At 39.0% G+C, this 18,406-nt stretch overlaps 1 protein-coding gene across 4 annotated transcripts in view; it reads right to left on the reverse strand.

Annotated features, from left to right (window-relative positions):
- Window positions 1-248: 248 nt before the first annotated feature.
- The window catches only part of Mrps9 (mitochondrial ribosomal protein S9), a 66,882-nt gene continuing 48,724 nt past the window's right edge, over window positions 249-18,406 (reverse strand). For 2 of the 4 annotated variants that reach the window (XM_045148458.1, XM_045148455.1), the window contains 6 exons: window positions 9,448-9,515; window positions 8,572-8,647; window positions 6,067-6,235; window positions 4,385-4,493; window positions 2,606-2,787; window positions 249-488 (listed from right to left, as the gene is read on the reverse strand). In XM_045148458.1, the coding sequence (XP_045004393.1) occupies window positions 397-488; window positions 2,606-2,787; window positions 4,385-4,493; window positions 6,067-6,235; window positions 8,572-8,647; window positions 9,448-9,515 (696 nt within the window). In that variant the 3' untranslated portion in view covers window positions 249-396. Of the gene's footprint in view, window positions 578-2,605; window positions 2,788-4,384; window positions 4,494-6,066; window positions 6,236-8,571; window positions 8,648-9,447; window positions 9,516-18,406 lie in introns of all 4 variants that reach the window. The other 2 variants (XM_045148456.1, XM_045148457.1) reach the window with 2 other exon arrangements.

Consider the following 18,406-nt stretch of genomic DNA (forward strand, 5'->3'; position numbering starts at 1 on the left):
GAGGTATAAGGGCCAATAGCATATCGCGACCTCTGAGATGACTGGTTCTAACTCTAACTTCCTGTGCGGAAGTAGCAGGCCAGAGGCCATTTGACCCCTGCTGAGTCATAGCTGGCTGGAGGCAGTTTGCCAAATTTTAGCTAGGCTCAGGAAGTTCCACTAGGCCTCACATCCGGGCCTCTCAAGGCCCAACAAGTTTTGTAAATTATGCTTCCAAAAATTTAATTTTGAAAGTTTAAAACGATAAGGAAGCAGAAACTTTTTTTATTCAACCACTTATTTAACATGTAAGAATAAATCATTTCATAACTTGTGAAAAATTCTAAGTGATGCCTCGCATTGGTCATGATGCCACGTGGCCAGCACATACACAGCTGCTCCTGGCCTCTTCAAAGCTCAGCGCTTCTTCCAGGTGAACTTTCTTCTGGCACCCTCCTGGCCTGGCTTCTTCCGTTCTCTGACACGTGGATCAGATGTAAGTAGTCCAGCTGCAGCAGCAAGAGAGAAGCCTTTATGAACTATGAACAATGCAGGCTGCCTAAGTGAAAAGTGGGTGAACTGCAGGTATTTACAGCATCTGCAGAGAAACAAGAGGAAAGGCTAGAACTGTGCTAACTTATCTTATGATGGCAGTTGGCTCTTGGACTGTGAGATACTTTCCATTTTGAGAGACTAATACCAGCAACAATACTTGAGTATTTTCCTCATCCTCAGAGAACTGTGACTCATTTTTAAAAAACTTGTTCAACTTATGATAAAGCCATTCTGTAAACAGTCACTATTCAGCACAATGAAACTTATTCTGCATACTTTTAAGAGACATGGTCACATGTAGAACAGGCAGGATGACCTTGAACTCATGATTTTCCTGTCTCCATCACACAAGTGCTGGGATGACAGGAATGCTCCACAACACCAGATTAGGCAAGAGCTTTAAAGCAGACAAGAGTGACAGAAGACACACGTTGTCTAGTGAGGCCCGAGAAACCACATGCATGCCACATGTTAGTGGCACACATGAATGCTTAGTTAGGCATATACAAATATGACCCACAGAACATATTTGAAAAAAGAAACTTGTTATTACAATTTCCTTAAAATGATATTCCTTGGTAGTCTGTTTTAGACTCTAAATAAATTTCAGAGTTATAATCTAGACATAAGCAACTTATTCTAACAGAATAGTCAGTTTAAACTGGAAGCTGCCATATGCCAAATCACCAGGAGCAATCATGCATCCAAGAAATTACTGGGTTAGTCTCAGAATATGATCCAAAAAGCAGCACCATGATTGGAGCCCTGGAATGTGAGTCAGGACTACAGATTCTAAGAATGGCTCTTAAAGTGCTTATATAAGTAAGGAGACTATACAATTCTTTTTTTTTTTTAAACTTTTCCAATACTAGCACTTTTCTTACTGGATTCATGGTTTAAGATACTTTATTAGGTATCTTTAATGACCAGATTAAAAAAAAAAAAAAGTAAATCCTTTATTGTAAACCCAATAATCTTTCACTCTAATTTGTACTTAAAGTGTTTAACATGGCAAAATGAACAAAATACAGATGAACCCTAAATTATAGTTTAACTTCTAAGTAATATATTTCCTTACTTTTTAGTATGCATACAGCTTCAGAAAGTAGAATACTTAAGTCTAACCCTATCAAATTGTTTTAATGGGATGATGAAATTGACATACTGGCAAATTGTTTACAAGCAAAGGGATTTTCAAGAAAATAAAGTAGCCTAAGCTACACATAATACACATTATATCAAATCCCAGGTCCTGAGCTGCAGGGCAGGGCACATGGAGACTGTCTTATGTGGCCAGAGAGGAGGTAAGGATCAAGGCACTAAGTGACCTGGGACACTGCTGTTCATCTGCTACACACAGTGGTTTCTTCCTTTCAGCCACTGTAGAGACATCTGCAGCTTGAACCACCTTAATTTAAAGCAGTTGTCTAACAACAGAATAAACTGCACATCCCTTCCCTTCTGTTGCAGGGACTCTTCTGTTCATGCTCCGGTTCACAAAGTGGAGTTAAAAAAAATCACAATGGGAAAAATGAGAATCTCCCAGTAATTTTGGAAAGAAATGTCTGCTGTGCTTTATACTAAGTAATTATTATAAACTAATATAATAAAATTATTAATATCTTAGATACAACTGAATTATGTGTTGGTGAAACTCTTGCTGGGCATGGTGGCACATACCCTTAATTCCAGAACTTGGGAGGCAGAGGTAGGAGGATCACCTTGAGTTTGAGGCCACCCTGAGAATGACTACCTAGCGAATTCTAGGTCAGCCTGAGCTACAGTGAAACCCTACCTCAAAAAAAGAAAAAAAAAAAAAAAAAAAAAAGGTCTTAGGCTAACATAATCCCCCTTGGACTTGGGACTAGATATTTTAGGGTCCAATAATCACCCCCTTTTCTTCTTATAATTATAGTTCACCTGTAAAATTCAAATCTGATAAACGCGTCTGGAGGGTGGAAAGCATTGCTCAGAGCTGGGATACCACATACTTAAGTACTCTCACTAATTTTAGGTCACCAGCATATTAAGATAAAACCTTCCAGGTATGAGCACATTGTGGCTCTCCTACCTGGATGCATACCTTGTCTCATCCATTCAACCTCATCCTCGGTGATGAAGCTGCACAAAGCCTTGGCCATGGCCAATCGTATGGCTCCTGCCTGCGCCGATCTCCCGCCCCCGGAGACTGTGCAGATTACATCATGCTTTCCCAGCCGGTCAAGGTAGTGAAACGGGAACATTAACTGTTCTCTAAGGCATATCACAAACACATGAAGTTAAGTCTCCTACAAAGACCTGTAATTTCATAAACTATTGTACAGAATGCCATGATATACTCTTACTTTTCACCAGTTCCCTTTATCTCATAAGAACTTTGCAAAGTGTGAAAATAACTTTGTAAAGAAGTCTTAAAGTTGGGCAACTCCATTAACCAACTGAATTTGATCTCACATAAGTTAATAGGCCTTTTTAAGCAGCCATCGAATGCCACATGGGTTTTCTAAATCAAGTATATATATATGCTATTGTACATTTCTATATTTGCAATTGTTTAATACTCATCTTGATAATAGTTACTTCTTATTAAATTTACCAATAACACACCTTCCACCAGAAACCCCAGGTTCCCTGTGGTTTCTATAGTTAGGCCTGCAGCTTCAGGACAGGAGTAGGGAGGAGACGTGATAGGCATCAAAGGGGAAGGTAACACTCTCCCTCAGATGAACAGGCATTTGTGGAACATGACAAGTACAATGCTCACCATCACGCTTGTTAGAGACTGCTAGTCCATCTTAACATCTCTGCTGAATGTTTGTATTTTATTTAATTAAGCATCTGCCTGCTTTGTCTGACACTGTAGTTTTCAAGACCCAAAATACAGCTTATTTTAGCAGTTAAGCTGAGGGGTGAACACTGTAGATTTAAGTGCAACTTTTCACAGTACATGAGCAAAATGCAGGTGGGCTGACAAAAACCTTCCAAGGCCACACATAATAAACTGAATTCCTAACAACAGCATACAGGATGGCCCTGCTCTTATGCCATGAAAATCTACAAATATCCTGTCTTTGAGATAAAAGGCTTCAAGCAACCCAGTCAAAAGAAGCCACAGTATAATAACTAAGAATGTAGAGACCTATAACTTGGTTGTTGAAACTAATTTGAAGGAATTTCAATGTTTCTAAAATGGAAGCTGCACACACACACACACACACACACACACACATTAACAGTTCAACTGATTTTAAGACAAGCATCTCAGTGATCATCATACTCAGCTCCATGCCTATTACAGACTTGACTTTGAAGCATTTTGGCTAAGGTTTACACTGCTAAGAAACAAGACTAGACTTGAGATCCCTGGTTTTTGTCTCTATTTTCTTCTTGTGGTTTCGTGATCACCTCATAGCTCACACTCCTCTGGAGGAAAAAACCCCTCCTGCAGGACTGTACCAAGGTCCTACAGCTTTTTTAAGCCAATGAAACTGTTTGGGTTCCTGTTCCCATTAGGACTAGCATTAGGCTTCCCAACCCAATGTTTTTGACAACAGGAATCACATCTTAAATATCTTAAAAGCTATCTTTTCAATGTCCAGACCAAGATAGGGCACAGACAGTCCTTAGTAATTGCTAATAGGAGCTTTCAAAAAGAGGAGTCAATTAATGAGGGTTTCCAGAGATGCTTTTGTGAAAATCTGAAAAACTACACCAAAAAAGAGCAGCAGCTTCCACATACTTAATTTGATGTCACAGTGAAGAGAAATAACCCTTCAGATCAACATTTAGAAAACTAAGTCTTCTTAACTGATCATAAAAGCACTTCCTTTAAAAATAATGTGATCTACACCTGTCCTGTGTGATGGGGAAGTACTGCAGATAATCAATTCCATTCACTCTGATCTTCCCACTTCCACGTTCGTAGACAACTGCTTCTGCTCTTGCGCTTTTCCTTCTGCCTGTGAGAACATAACATTCCTGTCAGTAAATCCCTTCAAGGCCAGTGCTGAGATATGATAACAATATGTAACATGGTACACAGAAAAGTTCAACAACTATTACAACAGGTAAACTGAATCATATTTGAGATAATTAAACCCATTGTCAGATCATTTTGTTCTTCACTTCCACTTTAGAAACATTGAAATTACTTCAAATTAGTTTCAACAACCAAGTCATTTATACACATTTGCTCTACTTAAAAAAATAAAGTTACATTACATTTTTAAAAATAAATGTATTGGGCTGGAGAGATGGCTTAGCGGTTAAGCGCTTGCCTATGAAGTCTAAGGACTTTGGTTTGAGGCTAGATTCCCCAGGACTCAGGTTAGCCAGATGCATAAGGGGGCACTTGCATCTGGAGTTCATCTGCAGTGGTTGGAGGTGCGCCTATTCTCTCTCTTTGCCTCTTTCTCTCTCTGTTGCTCTCAAATAAATAAATAAAAATAAACAAAAAAAATCAGTAAGAAATAAATAAATAAAAATACATGTATTGGCAGATGTTTAAAAAAACACATTTTTAAGTTTGTCTGTGTATTAGTGAGAGAGAGAGTGAGTACTGGGACACCAGGGACTCTCTGAGGTAAACAAACCTCAGCCACATGCACCACTTTGTGGTCTGGCTTCACATGGGTACTATAGACTTGAACCTGGACCAGCAGGTTTTACAAGCAAGTGCCTCTAAGTGCTGAGCCATTTCCCTAGCCCACGTTATTTTTTTTTTTTTTGGGGGGGTGACATTTAAAAAAATCAATAAGAGAATATGTCCATATAATTTTAAAAATATGTGAGCACTACAATGCAGTATAACTGGAAGAAATGAAATTGAAGACAGTAGTTAAAAATGACAAAGGAGGTGCGGAGAGATGGCTTAATGCTTAAGGTGTTTGCCTGCAAAGCCAAAGGACCAAGGTTTGATTCCCCAGGACCCACATAAGCCAGATGCACAAGGTGGTGCATGTGTCTGGAGTTTGTTTGCAGTGGCTATAGGCCTTGACCTGCCCATTCTGTCTCTCTCTCTTTCTCATCTCTTTCTCCCTCAAATAAAAATTAAAAAAGAAAACTAACAAAGGAATAAGGTAAAATCTTTAAAAGTAGCAAATACATTTAATAGGAGTTTAAAAGAGGCAATATGTTCAATGTTTTATTCACAGAAGGATAATGTGAGTTCAGGGCTTTAAGTTTTTTCATGCTACAGTTTTTGCACCTGACACCAGATTAATTGAGCACTTTTCAGTTTTGAGAATAAACTTTTATTATATTTTATTCTACCAGTTGAAAACATGTAATAAAGAGAATTAGTATGACTGTGTAGGTGTGAATCCAAACTTTTTTCTTATGATAGCATAAGTTTAGTTTTTAAAAAGTCCAATAGAATCTTATAATTAGAAAACCCAATGCAGCAGTGGCAAAGAAAAGAAACAAAACAAAACATCAAACAAGGAAAACGGATATGGGAGAGCAACAGCAAATGAAAACAATTAGTTTCTGAATCTTGACTAGATTTATTCTCTCTCCATGGGATGCCATTACCTTCACTTGTGCTGAAGGCCATTCCCTGCTCATCATACTGCAAAGGTTCAATCAGCTGCTTTTGTGATTGAATAGTAACACTTCTGCGGAACCTCTGTATGAATTCTTCTTCAGCAGGACCATACTGCAATGTCAGTAACTTTTCTAGCAGCCGAATGAACTGCATATACTGCAGACAATAAAAATTCATCAGAAGATGCAAGTGTAATTGCATTTGCTAAAGTTTTTCTATTTTTATATACTTGATGTTCCCAATGATGCTTCTGCGAATGAGTCCTGACAGAATGACACTTCTGAGTCTTCATGCTGCTTTGAAACAGCATGTGCATGTATTGCTTTTCCTGCACGCCTTTAGTGCTTAATCTCCTTTCAAGAAACAAAGAAATGGATCTTTCAAAGAAAATTCCATTTCTCTGTATTATGATTATGAAATTTAGACTTAAATTCATTTCCAAAAATATTTAGATAATCTTCTTCCATTTTTATTAGAACTGTATGAGAAGAGAGCAACAGAAATCTCCAGTTAGTTATGTACAGTAAGAATATGAATTTGAGAAAATGCTGCCTGTAAATTATATTTCATAATACATTTGGCAAATATATTTTTGGCTGTTCAAGCTGTGTTACTTTAGTGTTTATGATTTCCTTTAAAATCGAACAATCAAGCTATTTAAAAATTCAAGAGACACTTGACTTAAAGGGCAACCTCTTGAAATAAATTATCCTTGCTACTCTGTGCATTTTTTTAATAGTTCTTGAACATGTGATTAGAAAGTAAACAACTTGGTATTAACCCCTTAAAATTAGAAGCCAGAATAATCACTCTAAAGTGTTTATGGAGAAGGAAACAACGAATACTTGAGATTCTTAGTTAATGTGAATTGTGGAACCAAGTTTTTGGAAATTTACTTATGCTTCTTGCCAACCCTAAAAGTCATACCCAAGTTTGTCACCACTTCTTAATAGTGGGAATCTGCCAATCATAATGCGAACTATTTAAGCATTGCATCAGTCTGATGAGTTTTACAAGAACTGCTTCAAATATAGCTTTCTGCGAGGCAACAATGAAAGAAAAGGAATTTTCTAAGCCAGGTGGTCCCAGGGCTACTAGATCTCTAACTGTTCCTTCCCCACCCACTGGGCAAGTGTCTTTTGTTCTTTCGATTCCACCTCATCCTTTCAATCAGCTCTTTTTAAACTATAAAAGGTCAGTGCATATAATAGCAGCCTCGTTCATGAAGAGACCCATGCATGGTTTAAGAGTCATAGACCTTTACCACCTTCACTGGCACAGCAGTCAAAAATTCCAGGAATTTCAATACCATATATTCCAAAAGTACAGAAGACTATCATATGCAATTTGTTTTGTTATCACAACTGCAAGCTGGTACTAAAGCTCTTAATTTTTCCAAAATGGGAAAACAAATGAAAAAACTCCCTGAGTTTTAGAAATATCAAAGTGGGCAGAAAACAGGAGAAAAATGAAATGATACCTTCAATGAAGAAGCAGAGACCTTTCCAATTAGATTTAAGTGGTTAAACCCTCAGCAGTTAAGATATTAGAAATCACCTGTAGATCTGCCTAGAACCAAATGCCTGACACCTTGTTTAAGCAAACTGCAGCTTTTCCAAATCACTAATGTCTCCAATGTTTACAGAGAAAAAGAGCAAGTGAAGCACACTTACATCCACATTGTGGGGAGGCACTAGCAGGATCAGCCACGGCCACACAAGGAAAAATACATCTTTCTTAGACTTGTGAAGTTTATCTCTGCTCAAAACATCCAGAATGTCATCTAACTTTAGTACATGGAAATATTTAAAACATCACACTTCCTTTGGTAATGCTAGGCTACGTTAGCACACCCCACATAATAAATGCAATTAAGGCCTACCGTAGAATCATGAATTTTATAGGGCTTACAATTCACCTGGAGAGCTTAAGAATGTGGATTCCTGGATGAATTATAGGGATTCTGAGCCAGGTCTGATGTGAGGTGGGGGACACTGCAGTTTGTAACCGGCATTCTAAGTGACTGTCACAGGTGGTGTGTTGAGCCCAAAATGAAAGTCACTGCCCTTGGACAGAGCACATGAATGGGGGTCAGCAAGCTGCAAAGTGTGCAACGGTAACCCTGTGCTGCATGCATCCTTTGCTGCTCACCCTGTAATGGCCTGACACTAATCACTAGCTGACAAAATTAGCTACTGGCCTTCCTGAACAGAGCAAAAACGTCTGCTGCACTCCCAAACAACTGGCAGAGGGCATTTGGACCCTTACAAAGACAACGTGGGGACTAAACATGGTCACTTTCCTGACCATAGATAAGGTCCTCTGAGCACAGTAGGCTCAACAAAGACTGTGTGTGTGTGGGGGGGGGGGGGGGGGAGAGTGTCTTCAGAACACCTGCCTTTGAGGAATATTACTATCGGGATCCCTAATATAGCAATTGTCTCAATTCTTATGGTACAGGTCCCCTTAAATTAACAAGATGAATTACTCACATCTTGATCTGACAATTTTTCCACTAACATTTCTTCTAGTTCCTCCTTAATCAGCCATCTGCTGCCAATCAGGTTCCTAGTAAAATATCACATATATTTTGTTTTTTAAAAATTAACCATGCAATTAGAGTTATAGCACAAAAGATCCTACACATAGCATCAATTCATTAGTTGAAGACAAAATTTTCTCTTACACAGTAGTACTTTTAAGTACCCCATTTTTGAGAAATATTTCTTCAGTTTTGTTCAGAAAAGAAAGTGTAAGCAAGTGTTTTGTTTGAAGAATTAGACACATACAGAGAAATTCATTAAAAAGTAATATTCCTTACAGGTTAAATCCATGCCTGTAAACTTTGAAGACCTAAAAGGCACAATGTTAACTTATCACTGAACTCAAGTATTAATGAAGTCCAAATAAAAAATCAAACCACATTTACAACATATACAATGTGTCAGGGGAGCAGTCCTTTGCATAAGCAGAAAACATGTATAAATATGCAGTTTAACACTGCTGCATAGGGCGACAGACCTGATCGATCATTGCCAAATCAATTACAAACCGTGAAACATGGAAACTACGTAGATAAAAATAAAGTCCACAAATGCTGAGTAGTGCATCTGGATGACACAAAATTCCCAGAACATCAAATCCAAAAATAGTAATTAGATACTATTTAATACATAAATCTGGAATGAAGTAACATAAAAATAACCTTAATATTTGTTTCCTTCTAAGCAAAAATCACCTATAATTTAGAAACATAATTTCAATGATTAATGCTGAAATATTGAATGAATTTAGGCTTTATATATGCCAATAACTGCCAGGTTTTAGCTTAAAGTTTACACATGTTGTAATTGAAGACAAGAACTTACATAGATTCAGTTTTCTGTGGAAATGGATCATTGTGTTTTTCTAATTGTAGCAGCTTTCCATATGTATCCTATGGTAAACAAAATACACATGTTATAGTAACAGATGATACATTATTAGCACAGGTATATTTGATGTTTCTTCCCTGAATACCTTTCATTCTAATGTCCCTTCTGCAATCTAGCTGCAGAGTAATTAAAATGAACATTTTTTTGTTGTTTGTTTTTTTGAGGTAGGGTCTCACTCTAGTCCAGGCTGACCTAGAATTTACTATGTAGTCTCAGGGTGGCCTCGAACTCATGGTGATCCTCCTACCTCTGCCTCCCAAGTGCTGAGATTAAAGGCGTGCACCACCATGCCCAGAAAACATGCTTTTTAATAAAACTATTTCTAATCCAAAAAGGATGACAGAATAATTTGTTAACTGATTTAAAAATAACTATAAAAATTTTTACAACTCCAAACTTGTGAGGATGGTTTAAAAATGACAAAAACCCTTCTAAACAATTTATTGTTTTTAGAGTTTCAGAAAGAAGGTAAAATTTTTCCTTAAGAAAAACTGTAATATACAGGAACACACCCTTTGAACTTGACAACTACCCAGTAAATTTAACAGTTGTAATTAGACTACATATCTAACATTTAATTTTACAATTTATTTCCCAGGAATTGGAAATTCCTGTTGCTTGGAGTAAGGGTACTTTCAGGCAGTGTGTGTGCACATGTGTATGTAGTGCTAGGTACTGAACCACATGCTAGGGATTTCACAAATGCTAAGCATGTGCATGGTCTGCCATGAAGGTACCCAGCACCTAATGATTTTCAAAGATAAAGACAGTGGGTTGGAACTTCAAGGGTATAGCATATCAATCATGTTTCTCTGCACCAGTTTCTAGAAAACAAATCACAAATGCTTTGAACAGGTAAAGCCTTCTACCAACTGAACCCTCATCACTCCTATCAAGTGGTCACACACAGGATAACAATGTCATTGTTGTTGTACACATGTTGAACACGTGGCATGGACTGAACTGTCCCTACAACTGGGTGCTCTGGTAAAGGAAACTAAGACAGTAAGCCCAAGAGTCCCGGGAATGTGAGATTGTCAGAGGTGGAGACAAGGCTGTCAAATCTACCCAAGGACATATAACTTAGAGGACACTAGCAATAGTAGTGATATACCATTTTCTGCTTTGAAAGCGTATCTTCCATTTTCTAGAGCAACCAAGGTAACTACAATAATAAGCCATTGGTATAGATAAGCTTTTTAAAAAGTTTACTTATTTCCTTATTGAGAGAGGAGGAAGAGAAGGGGGCGGTCAAGAATGCTTTCAGGAGTCAAATATCCCAACTGAGTTCAACAGTGCACCATTTCTATGTAGTCTTTCTGTCTGAATAGCAAAACCACTGGAGATTCTGCCTTGGATAGTTAAGAGACATTGGTTCTCTGGAAAGTAGATTCTATAGCTTCAACTGCCCAAAGAGATGTGTTATAATTTACATCAAGAAATACTTGAGGGTATAAAATATGCCAGTAACTGTCAGCATCACAGATTATCACTGGTAGCTTCTGTTATATTGTTACATTTCCGCTTAATTTTTAAGGGACACTAGAGAATTAGAATGACCCCATCTACAGTACGTTTATATACTGTACTTAATAGTGTAATTTTCAAATATGACAGGAATAACCCAGATGTGAAATGCTGAATCATTAATCACAGCTATGATTAATATTTCATAAAATCAAAGCAAAGCCTATCCACCCCTTGTGTCATCAGATTTCCATAATGTATGAGTCAAATTTAGAAGATGTCTAATTTGAAAATGCCAGATGCTCAGGTTGCAGAAAAGAAATGCTTAAACTAAACCTTCGCAAGAGCATGAACAGTATGACTTAGTATCATTCTAAACTCTCTTTTGGTTATGTTAATCATGTGGAAATTTTCATTTTAGGAAAGACAATACTTTATTGGAGGATAGCATAGAAAATGTCAACTGCATTATGGTACACAAAATAAACAGTAATTATTATTTTAGACACAAGTCCAGTCACAATTTGTGTTTGCTAAAGAAATCATAGAAAATCTATTTCTTAAATAACAACTATCTCAATTTTTTGGCCACTGATATAGCTAAAATGAATTGAAATATCAAAGTTATTCAGAGATTTCTGCTGTGTTCAAGTTCCAAGAGGCACGCTTCTATAGCAGACCCCTGCCTTTCCTTCGGAGCGCTATGTAGTTCACCCACGGAGTAATGCCATCCAACATAAAAAGACAAGAAGAGTCTTGGATGAAGGTCCTTATGAAAAGCATCCTGGAAGTACAGAGTTGAGGTAAAGACATCAAGGGACTTGGAATTCAGATACCATATATTTTCACTTCTCAAATTAAAACCATATATATATTACAATAACCACTGCACCCTCATAAAAGAAGTTATCTGACTGAATCAACAGAGAATACACTGAATCCATTGTTTTTTAAAATATCATCTTAATTGTATATCTGGAGAATATAAGGTATAGAATAGCAATGAATATGAATAATTCAATGTGAAGGCAATGTACATTAAAGATACCTCTAGAACAGCAATTTCTATTGCTGAATTAATTACTGAATTAACTCCTGCTGTCAAGAAGTCTTAAAACAGCATGCACATATATTTTAGAACCATTCCACAGCTTTTTAAAAACAAGTACTTTACATAGTCATAAAAACAGTTATTTTACGATAGCCATTTTAATTCCATTTTTAAAGACAACAGTATTATATCCAAGAGTTTCAAGTATTTACAAGGTCAGAGTGTCTAGAAACTACTAGACCCAACTTCAAGCTGCTCCACCTTGGCTCTGGAAGCATTACATGGTCAAGCAGCACACCCCTTCGGGTCTGTTGTTTCCAGACTGAAAGAACTCAAGTTATTCAGGTCACGTCAAATAAATTGGAACACTCTGGAAAGGCCAGGAACTGCTTTCACATGGCAACACAAGAGCCCCTTTATGTCCATGTTACAGAGATTAGAATCACTTCTTTCACAAATTAACACCATAGTTGAAGTTTGCAGTGAAAACAGCTTAGTCCTTCATTTTCCACTTTTTTGGTATAATTTTTGTCAGTGGCCATGTAATTCCTTCAATGTGTGGAAATACTTTGAAAATATTCCATTACTTACTGTAACATTAGTCCTAAGTTTCTACACAATGCTAACTTCCCAATTCAGTTTTCAGAGCTGCATACCTCCTTTTTCTGAAAGGTTGGGTGATATAAACGTATGTAAAATTTCTTAAGTGCCTGTTGCACTGGGGCTACTCCACACCTACAGCTAAGACTATTACCTATTTGTTTTGTTTTGTTTTAAGAAAATGTGTCTTAGTAATGCTTACAAGGACAATAGTTTCCAACATTTTGCATAGCCTTTTCCCAACATGGGTGTCACAGGACACTCACAGGTGTTCTGGGTACAATGCATCAATATCACACTCCTTTTGGACAGCAATGGCTTTTATTTTAGCCTTCACAGAGCTTGTAACCCACTTACTAGGCAGGCACCTAGAGTTCCCAGTATACAACTGGCAGCATTCCCAAACTGATGGCTTCAGGCTTCCTTACTTAAAGAATAAATAGTTCATAAGCAGAGTTCTTCAGAAACACACTGGGAAAAACGCACACTAACCAAGTCTTAATAATCCTATCTGTCAAAGAGGTTCCCATGTCACAGTCAAATAATCACCTACCAAAATGGCTTTACATGAATGATCCTTGGTACAGCTTGGATAGTATACCCTGAAGACTCATATACAAAAGCATTATCTTCGGGGTTGGCGCCTGTATAAATGGGCCCAGTGGGAGATCTTATAGTCATTACAGGCATACCTTTGAAGGGGACAATGGGACCTTAGTCTTATCTTTTCTCTCTTTATTTCTCCACCATGAGATGAGAAGCTTTGGTTAACCAGTATGTTCCCCTCGTCACAGGCCCCAAAACAACCAGTGACAAGTGACCATGGAATCAAACTTGCAAAATATGCCAAATAAATCTTTCCTTTCATAACACTGATTGCTTGGGTGTTTTGTTATAGTAACAAAAAGCTAGTAAAATTTTCAACTCACACAATTTCCAACTCACTTGCAGTAGATAAATTTTATTTGTATTTTCCAAAAACTAGCCAAGTCTGTAAACCACAAGTAACACTTCTTAAAATCAACAGACCTGCACAAACTGAATGGTAAATACCAAGGATTCAAACATCCTGAGAAGGAGTCAGGTGGTTTAGGCAGTAAGGGTGACTGGGCCCCTAAAAGTACCTTTGCAGTCTTCACTCTGCTAAAGATCAAAGTATGATCTTACTTATCTCTTCCCTGGATGTGTTTTTCCACAAATAACCCGGGCCTCTCCTGGGAAGGGATGTCTTCTTGTCTAGGATTTAAATCTAATCCTAACATTGTGGTTGGTCAAGTTCAGCTCCAGAGGTTGGTGTCATGGCTAGCCTCTTCCTGAGACAGCCCCTAGCCCAGACAAGCTCTGTGGCTCACCTGAGTGGAAAGGTAGGGCTCACCACCACAAGGTCATAAATATATTTACTAGGGGAGGCTAACCTCTCTTGGTGGCCCCTTCATCACTTGTTAACTTCCAAGTTCTGGTGAGTTTCCCCTTCACTGCAGCCCAGCTGGACTGAGATGAAGAGCGAACCTCCTGACCCCTATTCCCACATGGGCTTTCACCCTCTCCTGCCCTGCATATAGCAGGAGCTCTTTGTACCTTTTTTCCCTCTCTCTTTTAAAGTTTATTTCAGGTCCACAACGCAGACAGTCAGACCATGTGGGTAAATATTCACTTTCCTTCCCTTGGCTCTATATATCCCTCACTAAATTTAATATAATAAGTATCCTTCTCAGTTTGGTTTGTCCAATTCTTCGGTTAAATCCAAACATGAAACCAGGGTTTGGGGTTCAAGGACTTTCCTGAACCCCTAGCACTCAACTTCATTCCGACTCAGGAATACAGTTCACTTACCTCTACTATCAAGTTGGTCGTCCTGAGCAGGTTCACTGTGGGTAAAAGGTAGCCACAGCAGGGTTACAGCCTGGAACAAAGCAGCCTACTCACGGCCTAACCTTTTGTCCATTCCTTTGAATTGGGTATACAGGGTCTTCTCCCTAGACCTAGGCTACTCACAGCTTGCATATTCTGCTGTACAGCACTTTTGTTTTTGTAATGTGGGGTGGGGTTGGTGGACCCAGAGCCTCATATCTACTAAGCAAGTACACTACCATTGAGATGCATCTCCAGACCAGCACTTCCAATTTTAGATAGACACATATAACATCTTTAAAACTTTTCTTTCTTTTTTTTTTTTATACCTTCGTTCAATGGATTCAGAAAACTTTTTTGTAAATGTGCGTGTGTGGGAAGGCCAGCAGCCAATACGGTGTGGCCTCCTCTACCACTCACCATCTCATTCTTTGAGACAGGGTTTCTTACTGAACCTAAGCTCGCCAATCCAACCTGCCTAGCTAGGCCAGCAAAGCCCCAGGATTCCTTTTGGCTTTGCTTCTCTTATGCTGGGACGGGTGTGAACTTGGGTCCTAATGCTTGCATGGCAAGTGCTCTACCCACTGACCCAGCTTCCCAGCCCACAAGGAAATTTCATTTATTCTCTTTTTTCCTTCTGTTCCTAAATCATGTTTTGAAAAGTATAAAAGTGGCTACTGAAGAAAGAGGACAACATCTATTTTTGGTTTAAACATCAAGTCCAGCTAGTGTCATCAAACTTGTCCCTTTTACAGTACTCAATGATGTTCTGAGAAACTCAGAGTCTCTTCTTTCTTCAAACTGCCTTCGACTATTTAAGGAATTGTATCAGTATTGTTTTACACTTTTTCATTATATACACGTCTTGTTAAATGGATTTGGATTGACTTTCCTGGGATCCTGAAGACATGAGTGATTATGCCCAGAGTAAAACTGAACTACAGACAAACCTTTAGAGTGTGGCACACAGAGTGTGAGAACCCCAATGGTGAGTAAAATTTACTTCCCTTTATACTTTGTTATGCTTTTTTTCTGGGTAGAAACAATAAGATGAATGTTTCTTTGCACTGTCATCTTTCCTCAAAAACTCACTGTGTCTCCACAAAAACAGGATGGACTAACTATAGATGAATCAAAACTGTATTCACTAAAGCATTATATACTGTTTTTTAATTTCACTCATTCGTTTATTTGTTTGTTTGTTTTGAGGTAAGAGTCCCATCATGTAGAGCTCTGCCAGGACTGGAATGCAATGATTCTCTGGCCTCTAACTCCCAAGTTCTGGGATTAGAGGCATGTACCACCACGCCCAGCAACATACTATTCCTTATTGTAGAATGTATCAAGACTATCTTTCATTAGTTGCTCTGAAGTAATACATACATTTAATATGCAAACACTCACCAAATACTAAGATGAAAACACGGCATGATTACAGATAATAAGAAAGGTTAATGGAACTCAGAAAGGTCTCCTCACACAGCTGCACACAAGCTTGAGGTCTGTTTCCTTGTTAAAAAGCCAGGCCATGGATGACCCTGCTTCACACACTTACAGCTGGCCAAAAACATGGGAAAAGCCATTTGGCTTGGTGTCATTTCCCCTGTCATGGAGGAAGAATTCTATCAACAACAGTAACTGGTAGCCATGAAGATTCAATTCTGGGGCTTCAGAGCCTGCCAGTCTTCAGGGGCCACTTTTAGTGCTGCCATGGGACAGAGGGATGGGAGGTACCCTGCAGCATAAACCAGAACAACAGGGACAGAAAGACCACACACCAGTGTAAGTTTCACATGCAGTGCTCATGTCAGCATGAAAATGCTTCTACAAGTTGAATAGTGAACACACAGTTGCTTCTGTGAACTAAAGTTCCCAGGAGAACCCTGCATCTGCTACACCTACTTCCAGCAAGGCTGAATGGACTGATAAAACTCCTGTGATCTGAGCCAGGTGTGGTGGCGCACACCTTTAATCCCAGCACTTGGGAGGCAGAGGCAGGAGGATCGCTGTGAGTTTGAGGCCACCCTGAGACTACATAGTGAAATCCAGGTCAGCCTGAGTGACAGTAAGACCCTACCTGGAAAAACCAAAAAACAACAACAAAAAAAGAAAAAGAAAAACAAAAAATCCTCCTGTGATTGTAGAGAGATGGAATGTTACAAGTCAGAGCCAACTTACTTTGGGCTACCTTAGCCATTTATTGCCCACCCCTGTGTCTGAACTAACATCCTGGTGACTATTCGCTGATCAGGTGTGATCCTTTTTGGAATGTAAGAACAGACCCCAGCTTCCATAAACTCAAGGGCTAAAAATGTCATCAGATAGCACCTGAGGTGAAGATTTTCCCATTTTGCTATAACCCACCTACCTGATGGCCAGCCAATGTATTTGAAAAGTGTGTTGATTTATGACTTTCCTTTGTTCTATAACTATAAACCCCTCATGAAATTGCTAACACGTTGGAACATGGGATCTTGGGTAATCTCAATCCGTGTTCCCGGGCCACGGTCACTCATATGTGGCTGCAGAATAAACCATGTCTTATCCCCTCTGAAGTGAGAGCTGCCATCTTCTGTGAGGACACTTCAGAGCTCTAGCGTCCCAGACGCAGGTGATTTGTATGTTCCAGAGATAAGATTGTGTGACAACAATTAATGGCATCTGCCAGACGCAATGCTGAAGTGATTGACAAACACTTAGGATTTACTGACTTAACTAAACATAATTCTTGCCGGGTGTGGTGGTGCACGCCTTTAATCCCAGCACTCAGAGCCAGAGGTAGGAGGATTGCCGTAAATTCAAGGGCACCCGAGACTACATAGTTAATTCCACGTCAGCCTGGGTCAGAATGAAACCTACCTCGAAAAACAAAAACAACAACAAAAACCTCTTCTCTTTGTAACAAAACCTACATTATTCCAATAGAAAGAGTGTTTATTAGTTTGCTATAATCTGATACTTTAGTCGCAGTATGGTGAAATTCTAACCAACCACTGAGGCTCATCAGTTTCTGAAGCAACACCTTTTAAAACACACAAAATTAAGCCGGGCATGAAGGTGCACACCTTTAATCCCAGCACTTGGGAGGCAGAGGTAGGAGGATCACCATAAGATCGAGACCACCCTGAGACTGCATAGTGAATGGAAACCCTACCTCGAAAAACCAAAAGACAAACAAACAAACAAACAAAAACCTAAAAGTAAAGTTTGGCTCTCATACAATGTGTAATTTCTTCATTATGATGGAATGCAACAAAATATCTCGCCCTTGGGTTGCTCAGATCCAGCCGAAACAAATGCAAATAGCTTGTCAGATGACAGCTGTTTGATAAGGCTCTTCTGTAAGACCTGCTTGCTTTACTTTTTTCCGTGAAACTCGGGATGAAAGGCAGAAGGCAGGAAGAGAATTAATGTAGCATATAGTCTGAAGGCAATGCTACAACCGTGATTAAGTAGGAAAGTTAAAAGGCACAGATTTTCCACGGCTTCGCTGCGTGCCACCCATCCGTGTAACAAGTTGACAGGCCTAGCGCGTCAGCTCCATCATCCCCTCCGACAGCTAAGGCGCAGCGCCGCATCCCTTCTCGGAGAAAATTTGCGTCTGCACCATGAAGCGTTGTACATTATTTCTTAGCACTGCAGGGGGCTCAAGTCCATATGGAACCTTCACAAATATTACCACAGATCAAACCAGTGGCGTTTGGAGGCAGATTTGACATACCTATTTAAATGAACAGCAGGGGTCCTCGGGCAGCCTCCGGCTGTGCGGCAGAGAACCTGGGTGGAAGCTGGAGCTCGGCTCCATTACTCAGCAAAGACACTCTCTACATTTATCATTCATTTCATTTCTGCCAGGGCAAGAAGCTCATTTGCCCAAGGTCAACAAAAAGCAAAAAGGTTTTCTTTTTTTTTCCCCACAAGAAA

This window comes from Jaculus jaculus, chromosome 4, assembly GCF_020740685.1.
Source record: "Jaculus jaculus isolate mJacJac1 chromosome 4, mJacJac1.mat.Y.cur, whole genome shotgun sequence".
NCBI classification, from domain to species: Eukaryota; Metazoa; Chordata; class Mammalia; order Rodentia; family Dipodidae; genus Jaculus; species Jaculus jaculus.